Source organism: Muscardinus avellanarius (genome assembly GCF_963383645.1).
Source record: "Muscardinus avellanarius genome assembly, chromosome: 4".
Taxonomy (NCBI): Eukaryota; Metazoa; Chordata; class Mammalia; order Rodentia; family Gliridae; genus Muscardinus; species Muscardinus avellanarius.
In genome coordinates, this window is record NC_137789.1 from 23,199,555 (window position 1) to 23,209,397 (window position 9,843).

Below are 9,843 nucleotides of genomic sequence, written 5' to 3' on the forward strand. Positions count from 1 at the left end.
ATCTGTATCTATCAAGAACACAGGATTTAAATTAATCCACAAAAGCAGAGTTTCCTGTGTCATTTCCCTATTCTTCTGGGCCAACATCAGGTTAAGCCTGAGTAGGAAGTCTGACTGTTCAGGCCACATATTTACTAGAGGCTTTTCCATGAACCAGAATGTCCGGTGAGTCCAACTCCCACACGAATCAACTTTTCCCATTTCTCTCTAGAACATCAGGGAAAACAAACAAAAGGTAAATTACAATCCCAGGAAACTAAAACATCAATGAGAAAAACCCCTGGAGACAGAGCCTCCTAAACATCCCTCTTCCCTTCATCCTCTCTTCCTTTCCTCTTTGCTACAAAGTGATATCATGAGTTATATAGGTTCATAAAAACCCAGACGCCAGGTGTTTGTCAGGAGGGAGAGATGATGAATATCAAGTTGAGGGTTTCCCTCTAACTCCCAGCACTATTGTGACTCTTGTCGTCAATAAACTATTTCCTTTCAGTCTCTGTAGCTCTTTGTTCTCACTTCTCATTTTTCATTTTTGCTATTGGTTTCAAGAACATACTTCCTTAGTCATTCTCTTAGTACTAGGTACTAAGTTTTGCTGATTGTTTCTGATATGCCAAGCACAAAGTACCTTACATATGCTAAAAAGACTTAACACAACTCAGTTTTGTAGCTCAGGGGGAAAAATGTGGAGGGTCGTGTAGATAGTAAGTGCTAGATCCAGGGCACAAGTGAGATGTTCAGCCTGCCTTCCAGGCTATATTCAACCTGGTAGGTGCAGATTGGTGGTTCCAGATGGAATTCCTACAAAAGAAACCCAATGGTGATTTTAAATGTAGACACTGTGGTGGGCACTTCCTGTGCCTCTCCCACTCTTCTTTACCATGCTTGGTGGAGTCTGTGAGATTTTGCTGCTATTACAAGTGTTGATCACGAAATGAGATACAACAAACTCTCCTGCTTTTTTTCTTCCTCCTTTCAAAAGCCCCCTTCAGAGGTGGGGAAAGAGGAACTCAGACACTATTAGTGGGATTGCAAATTAATACAGCTACTACCTGAGATTAGTGCAGAAATTCCTCAGAAAACCGGAAATGGATCTACTATACAATCCAGCTATGCCACTCCTGGGTGGCTTTCCAAAAGGACTGATATCAGCCGGGCGTGGTGGCGCACGCTTGTAATCCCCACACTTGGGAGACAGAGACAGGAGGATCGCGCAGGTTCCAAGCCAGCCATGCGCACTGGCTTAGGAGACCCTGTTTCCAAATAAAAATGTAAAAATAGGTCTGGGAGTGTAGCCCGGAGGTAGAAGGACTTTCAGAAACCCCAGTACCACAAAAAAAGGACTTAAATCAGAATATTATAGTAATACATGCATATACATGTTTATATCAGCAAGATTCACAATAGCCAAATTGTAGGAGCAACGTAGGTATCCATCAACAGAGGAATACGTTACAAAATTGTGACATATTCATACAATAGAATTCTACTCAGCAATAAAAAAAGAACAAAATTATGTCATTTACTGGAAAATGGATGGACCCAAAGATCATTAAGTGAGATCAGCCAGTCACAGAAAGTGAAGGCTCATGTGTTTTCTTTCACATGCAGAAGCTAAGGAATAACCAGGATACAAGAACTTTAGATAATGGAGGAGAAGCTCCAGTGAAGTGAGGGAGAGGGATAAAGGAGGGGGATAATAAAGGAAACACTTCCATTGACAGGTGACATTCCCAGTTCCAATCTTAATATCGTGTGTGGGGAAGCAGAGGGAGTGAGGGGGTAAAGTTCACCAAGCACTGTGTGCAGGATGTCCTTATCACTCTGAACTACATTATGATCTGAGACCAATAAAAGTCTATATAAAAATAAATATATTTTTAAAAAATCCCCTTCAGACTCACAGATTCCTGATCCCACCACTCTGGTATCCCAGTTAGAAGGAGCATACAGTACCCTACCAGCTTAGGACACATTGCCTCAGGGGCAATGGAAGAAAATGTTCTCATCTCAATAGGCTCAGGGAGTGGTACTTTCAGCTTTTATTATTTCTTTTTAAGATGCTGGAAAGAAAAAGAAGGTTGGCTAGGTTTCAGAAGAAAGAAGGGAGAGGAATAGCTAAGAAACAGGAAACAGGCCATGCTCAGAGATGAACAGACCCCAAAAAGTCCCCCAGAAAATTCCATTCCTAACTATATCTCAGACAGAAAGTTCCAATATGCTGACACCCACCCATCAGGCTCAGACACCACAGTTTCGTCGCCAGTCATGTCAGATCTTTCCGCGATTATCAAATGCATTCTTAGGGCATCCAGCTTTTATAAGAGTAATAGCTACGGGTTATTGTAGACCCACCAGGGACCAAATACTGGGTTAGGTCCAATACATATAGCACCCCATGCGGTGTTTGCAGTAACTCTGTGAGACTGGTAAATTTTTATTCACAGAGTATCAATGAGAAAACCCAGGCTGATAGACTGAAGAAAACTGCCTAGTGCCACACAGTGAGAAAGGGGGAGATCTTGCATTGAAAGTGAGCCCCATTAGTTCCCAAATTTATGTCCATTTCCAAAGCCCTTTCCATTACCAGAGGCAGAGCAGTTCTTTAGTAATGCCAACCCACATTTATGGGTTTTATTACAGGAACAGTGGTGGGGTGGGGAACAGCTGTCTTTGGGGAAGCCTGCTGATGCCACAGTGACCTAAGAAAATAGTATTGGTTTAAAATATAGCCAGGCGTGGTGGCGCACGCTTGTAATCCCCGCGCTTGGGAAGCAGAGACAGGAGGATCGCGCAGGTTCTAAGCCAGCTGCGTGCGCTGGCTTAGGAGACCCTGTTTCCAATAAAAATGTAAAAATAGGTCTGGGAATGTAGCCCGGAGGTAGAAGGGCTTCTAAGAACCCCAGTACCACCACCAAAATAAAATGAAATAAAATAAAATAAAATATAGTATTGGCTTCTTAATTTTTAATGTTAACATTCATGTTTCATTAAATTCAGCAAACTTTAAAGTTGTGATGTGGATTATTTGCTTTTTTCTATTATTTAAGTCTTTCTTTTTCTATAAAAAAAAACTCTATATCATCACTAAAGTTTACATGATCACATGGACTCTACCAGATCTCTCATGGAAAATGAATTTAGGACTCATGTGCTATCAGATGGGGGTAAAATAGATTTACAAACCACAGTGGGAGAATCCAATCCAGAAACTCACCCATTCAACACATATCTCAGATTCTTTTTTGTAATCATTTTTTAAACAAATGTAGCTAAGAGTAATGTTACAGAGGACCCAAAGGAGCCCACCTAGAGGTAACAGGGTATGGTATGGTATGGTATGGTATGGTATGGTATGGTATGGTATGGTATGGTATGGTGGCATGTGACGGCTTCCTACACCTACTTCAAAATTCAAAGGAACTTTTGCTAGGTAACTTGCCTGCTTAAGATCATGTAGCTCCCCAAAACCAGATAAATTCTGATTCATTACTTTTCCAAGATTCTCTTGTTTCACATTTTCTAGAAAAATGATACTACATAAACATGTGTTACTCTGGTGATGACAAGAGAATTTAATGAATTTTACACCATTATTTTCAGTCAGTCTTGATGTTTCATTTTTGTCTAGGTAGAAAAAGAATGTGAAGTAATTCACATTCCTAATGGATAAAGGTTGGAGCCAGCAGGGATACATCAGGCAATCAGAATCACTCACCTGTCAATCTAATTGTGCAGATGTTCAAAACAGGATGCTGACTGTTGCCCAATTCAGTGTGAAAATTTATAGACTCGTATTGCTCAAAGGGAAGTGATGAGGTCATCTCCGCCAGTTCTGCCTCAAGCCAGGTATATACCCAAACTGTAAAAGACAAATACATTGGCTGATTATTTCATTCGTCTTTTAAAAGTGCAAGAAACCTGGAGCTTTTTTCGTTTTATTTTTAGAAGAAATAAAGAAGGTGACCATCAAGTTTGCTCATAGTGAATCCAAAGAGTCTATATGGAAGTGGTTCGTTTAATGAGCTTAGTGGAAGGAAGTTTCCATAGCCTTTTGAAGTCCTTTTTATCTTACCCATTTTTTTTATGTGAATGCTATGACTCAGAATCACATTCCTTCCAGAATGGTCATGGCTTATTGTAGAGTGCCAGTGGCTTATTCTAGAGTGCCAGTGGGTATGTATTGACCAGAAATCATTGTTTCTCCACCCTTCATATTTCTGAATCGGAATGTACTGTCATAGGTGAAGTTTCCAAATGAAACTCCCAGGAAATGAGAATAGCCCCCTACTCTCCAACCCCAAGGCTAATAACCCTCTTTTTATTCCATATTCATTTCCTCATTCTTTTTCATGCATATGTTTTCTCCTTGGCTTCTTCTGTTTCCCTCCATCTCTCCACGTTCTAGCTATACTGAGAAACACTGGAGACCTTCCTCTTTCCAGAAGATTCATCTCTGGAGCCCAGGAGGCACCTCATGTCCCTGGGGCTCAGTGCTTGCTTCTGCATTCTCTTTAGCTTTACCTCACAGATGCCTCCAGCTGTGCTCAGTGGGTCTCCTCTAATGTGCCAATTCAGTTGTATCTGGCTGATCAGGTGAAGATTACGAGGCCACTTGCAGAGTGTGTGGGAAGAATGCTGTGATGGATTAGCCATCAACAAGGACTAAAACCATCAGGCTATGTCTCTGCCCTTTCATAACTAGCCCATACATACCTAGAGAGTAAGAAGATCTTGGTTGGGCTTATAACCCATGCCTGGCTAATGTGGTTTAATCTCACCTGAGATGCTCAGACCATATTCAATAATTAATGTCTCAAAGGTTCCATTAATATAGCAGGACTAAGATCTAAATGAGGTTGGAAACCGGGATCCAGCTTTTACCAAAAGACAGTAATTATTTTTAAAATGAAGTGCCAAGGAAGAAGTACTATGTATTTTCTCCATGAGTCCAGGCCTAATATCAATATAATGTGAAATTCCACATGCAGCTACACCTAGAACCAGGTTTTATTTGTGATATGTCCAGACCTATTGAAATTTTATTGTTTATTTAATTCATGAAAGCAAATGACCAGCTCATTCTACTGATCTACTGATGCCTAATTTGCACTTAGAGACAAAGTAAAATAAAAATAATGTATATGTATATACATATGCCTACATATTTGTATGTGTATATATGCACATACATATATATATTTAAAATAAAATGAAAGGATTGTAAGGAGCCACTGCTAATGAAAACAGTCCTTATAATAAAAAATAATCATATTTGCTTTAAAACATGCTTTTTTTCCCTGTATTTCTGATCTAAACAACTGAGTGGTGTCAACTTCAGCATCCACATCTTGATCCCCATCCAGTTTCAGCAAATTCCAGTAACATCTGAGGTTCATTCTCATTTCACAAAGAATATAAACTCCCCTATAGTTACAGCACTTATCGCCAAGGTTAATTGGAATTTCAACTTCAACAATTTTGTGAAGCTTACAGCAAAATATTGTGAATTTGAAAAGCAAGAGGAATAAATTGCAGAAGACCAAAAGGTAGGGTTCACACAGAAGTTTCCCATTTTAGGATCAGCAGTTCTTTGGACCATAGAAGGAATAGGCAGCTGCCAGAGTTCAGCGTCAACCCGCCCAGCAGACAACCCACACCAGCTAATGCAGTAGAGATTGGAGACAAAACAGCCTTGACCTGCCTAGGATCCAATGTCCTTAGAAAAATGGGGAGAACAACAGACTTAGATTCAGAAGAACTTAGTACAAGCTCCTCCTGGATTTTTGACTTTACCATGTGGCCACTCCAAACTTTGATCTCCCTCTCTTAGGCCAAAAATAAAATCTTTTTACTTACACCATCAAGTCATGATGATCATCTAAGAAAGTGGAAGTGAACCAGCCTGATGAACCATGGCTGAGGCGAATGAAGCCATTACCGCCCAGCGTCACTCAGCCCCAATTGCTTAACTTCTCTGCCAAATGACTTGCCTTCAAACAGAGACCATTAATGTCTTCCTTCACCCGTTATTGACCTCATTTCTGCCAAAAAGCACCTGAAGGCTGTAGCACCTGTCTGTGACAGTGGCTTTCTTTATCTTGCTGGGGGTAAAGGAGACACAGTTTGAAATTACCCCCTGGTGAGAACCAGCACTTTTGATGATGAGTCAACTTGAGGGAGGGTAGGAGAGATATCAGTATAGAATTTGGGACGGGCTTTTGATGGGCTCTGGAATCACACTCAACAGGGACTGTACCTTCAAGGTTAAAGGACTGAGGTTATAGTGATTCAACCGACTTGTCTCAGAACCCTTTCCCACATGTGTCTCAAAGTAGGGTTCTGAGCTTCTGCTGGGTATATTGTGTCATTTCACAGAGAAGACTGGCATAGAGACAACACTTTCTCTACTGTGTCTGGCCTAGAGATTGTCCACTTAAGCCAAATGTCAGCAGCTGTATTCCTAAAAATGCCTGGTATCTATAAGAAGACATATATTCATCCACCAAATATTTATTGTGTGCCTGTTAAGGAATGGAGACTGCACTAGGAAATGACAGGTCAAGAGTGACCAAAATAAAAGCAGCCCCTGCTCACAGCATCTGCAGGCCTGGACTCTTGTGAGCACAAGAAAGCCCTCAAATGAAGGGAAATACCTCTCCACTGGAGAGTGTGGTGCTACCGTTTAAGGAGCACTGGAATCCAAGTCCAGCAGAATCTCAGTTCTATCTCCCTTACTACCCTCAATGTGATAATTCTGTTCTTCCATTTTCTTATCTATAAAATTGAGAGGCTGAAATAAATTTTCATAGGACCCTTTCAATTCTAGAATAATGCAGTTCCTGGGCCTTGGGGAAATCGGTGCCTTGATTTCTATATTTGGCAAAGAGAAATGAAGGTATTTGCCCTGCTAGTACCACCAGCTGTTTCTTGAAATTGAATTTGGATAATATAGGAGTGAGCTTTAAGACTATAAAAAGTCCCTGTAAACTTAAGGTGCTGCTAAGAGGATGATTAGAATGTGATCATTAACACAGGACAAGCAAAGGCAGCCTTGCCGTCTTTGCTTGGGGACACAGAAGGTACACTGCCGTTTAAACTGGAAGTGTGAAGACACCTGCCCAGTGCAGGTGGCTGATGTAGCCTGCAATTATTAAGAACTCTTAATTCTAGAGAACCTCCCCACCCAAGTGCTTGAGGCACAGTATGTATATAGTAAGACAATTGAGATAAGTCTCAGTTGCCTAATGAGAAAATAATCTCCTGTCACTATTTACTTCTGCTCACGACAGCTGGGTGCAAACTGGTTTCTCCTTTCTGAAGAATGCTTGAGCCTTTTCTCTTTCCCTTTCATGCTGCTTGGAGCTTACATTTGGAAGCTGACCTACAACTTTTTATTTCTCCTGAGCTTGATAGTACAGAGTCAGGGCCTCCCTCCAGGTCATTAAATATTATCAGCAGCATCCAGGCACCCTCCGCCATATTTCTGTTGAGGGCTGTAACACAAAAACACCCTGGAGGTATCCAAGATGATAACTTTGTCCTTGATTCTATCTGAACTCAAGCTTATTCCTACCCTGGGAGCACAGAGTGGGCAACACGGCCAATCAGAGATAAGCACAATGTACTTTTAGGGCCTAAGTTCCTCTCCACGTTGCTTTGCTACCAAATGGTACTAAGGGAATGCTTTGCATTTACAGTGACACCATAACGACTGGACTAAAAATATATTTTGACTAAAAATGAGGGCACCGTGCTATCATGTACACAGGAATTTGCTTTTGGGATGCCTGGCTTGGCTAAAGAAAATGTTATGGCTACTGATCTTATTTATCTGAGTCCTTGCAGCAGAGGGAAGCCTACTGGCTTACTCTTTATCATACTCTGCCCTTCTCCACCACTGAAAGGACAAAATGGCCTAGTCTTTGTGCAAGTAGAGAACAAGTGCAAAGTTCAACTCTGAATCTTGGTAGTATCCTTTAGGAGGGAATCACTCACACAGGAGAAGTTCACTTAGTCTTGTGCTGTCATGTGTTTGTGTGTATGTTGTCTACACTCAAGTGATCTGCTTAACCAAGTGTCTTTTTGGAGGAAGTGAATCCCCCACTGGGCCAGACTGTTCATCTCCTATGAGCTGCCCTAAAATGAAGCATTGAAATCTCAGACACATAGGAAACAACACTCTGCTTTCTGGAAATCTGCAACAATGCATCAAATATGCTTATCCAAATTCGAGCATTGATGTAGACTTCTAGCTGGGCATGGTGGTGCATACCTGTAATTCAGATCCTTGGGAAGATGAGACAGGAGGATCACAGATTTGAGGTCAGGCTCGGGCATGTAGCAAGACTCTCAGCAATTGAGTGAGACCGTTTCAAAACAAAAAATAAAAAGGGCTAGAGTGTGCCTTGGAGGTAGAATGCCCTTGGGTTCAATCCCTCATACCATAAAAATTAATTAATTAATTAAACAGACTTCCTACTTATTCCCTCTTACTCATGTAAAGCACTGACACATCACTGCACAATGGCAAAACAAGGAAATAGACGATGAATTAACTTCTTAATTTATGTATCTGATAACTACATCTCTAAGCATTATTCAAATGTAGAGCAGAAATAAGTGACTAAAATAGGGTTTAAAAAGATAACAGCATTTGCATCACTTCTCATGGGACCATTTCTTCTTCATGCTAATCATAAACAGGAATGAGAAGATGGTCATATCTGATCATTGCCTCATATTAAAAGACACCAGGGCACACCCAAGCTTGATCAAAATTTCCATTCCACTTAAGAGCATGGGAAGGTGTAAGGGTATTTTTCTTTTCATGTGTATTCAATTAGTAATAAAAGACTGTTTTGTGATCACTGGAAGGTCTTAAAAGTAACAGAACTAGCACCAGCTGATTGTAATTTATATTCCAGAAAAACAATTTTAAGCTTTCCATTCCAGCACGGGAAAAACTTGTCAGGGGTGACCACTTGAGATGCTTGACCACTTGGAATTCATCTTCATTTTTGCATCAGAGGCTGAAGCAGACCCAGACCCAGATGTGCAGTTGGTTTCTGTTCAATCTCAACTCCTTTGGGAAAATTATACTGAATTGCATAATTTTTTTTTTCCTGAATGCCAAGATTATATAAACACACCCATTTCATTTTAATAGCCGACCAAAGGGACAGCCACTGGGAAGGAAGACCAATACAATTTCTTCTCCAAATTGTATTATGGGACAAGCCTTGCACAAAGGATGTCGAGCTATTTTCAGCCTCAGGTATTAACACATCTTAGGAGACATCTTGCAAATACACATGGCTACATGTAATGCAAACAATACTTCCTTTCTTTTTTTCTCTTTATCCTGCCATATTGTTCTCTTTGAAAGCGAACAAGTCTTCTAAATGAAAAACTTGCCAACTTGGTTTTGTGTTTGTGATCACTGACCCTTCGGTGGTAGTGATCCAAACTCCACGCCCTTCCACATGGCTTCGTGGCAGGCTGACTCTCATCCAAGAATCTGGTTTTGTGCAGAAATTGTTATGTTCCACTGGTGACGCTTAGCAGCAGAAGATAGCCAATGGCCAATAAGAACTGGCCTGGGTGTTATCTTTATGGTTTGTTCTTTAGGCTACCTAGATGTTGAAGCTCTCATAAATCCACTTTAGACACTCAGACTTAGCAAAGGAAGGGGTGATGTGTGGAATGATATGGAGAGAGTGAGCCTCTTCCTCAACCCTTGGCCTGTGGTAAATTCCAGGGTGTCAAAGCACAGAGATAAAAGAAGATTAGCTTATCTACGACACTCTTGGGTCATCTGTGAGAATTGGCAAAGTGCCTTTC

The 9,843-nt window shown here is 40.9% G+C and overlaps 1 protein-coding gene across 1 annotated transcript in view; it reads right to left on the minus strand.

Moving 5' to 3' along the window:
- LOC308262270 (SLAIN motif-containing protein 2-like) overlaps window positions 1-9,843 on the minus strand; it is a gene marked incomplete at both ends in the record, with an annotated part of 34,712 nt that overhangs the window by 12,883 nt on the left and 11,986 nt on the right. The window contains one exon of the mRNA XM_080694740.1: window positions 3,719-3,862. Within this exon, the coding sequence (XP_080550866.1) occupies window positions 3,719-3,862 (144 nt within the window). The remainder of the gene's footprint in view (window positions 1-3,718; window positions 3,863-9,843) is intronic.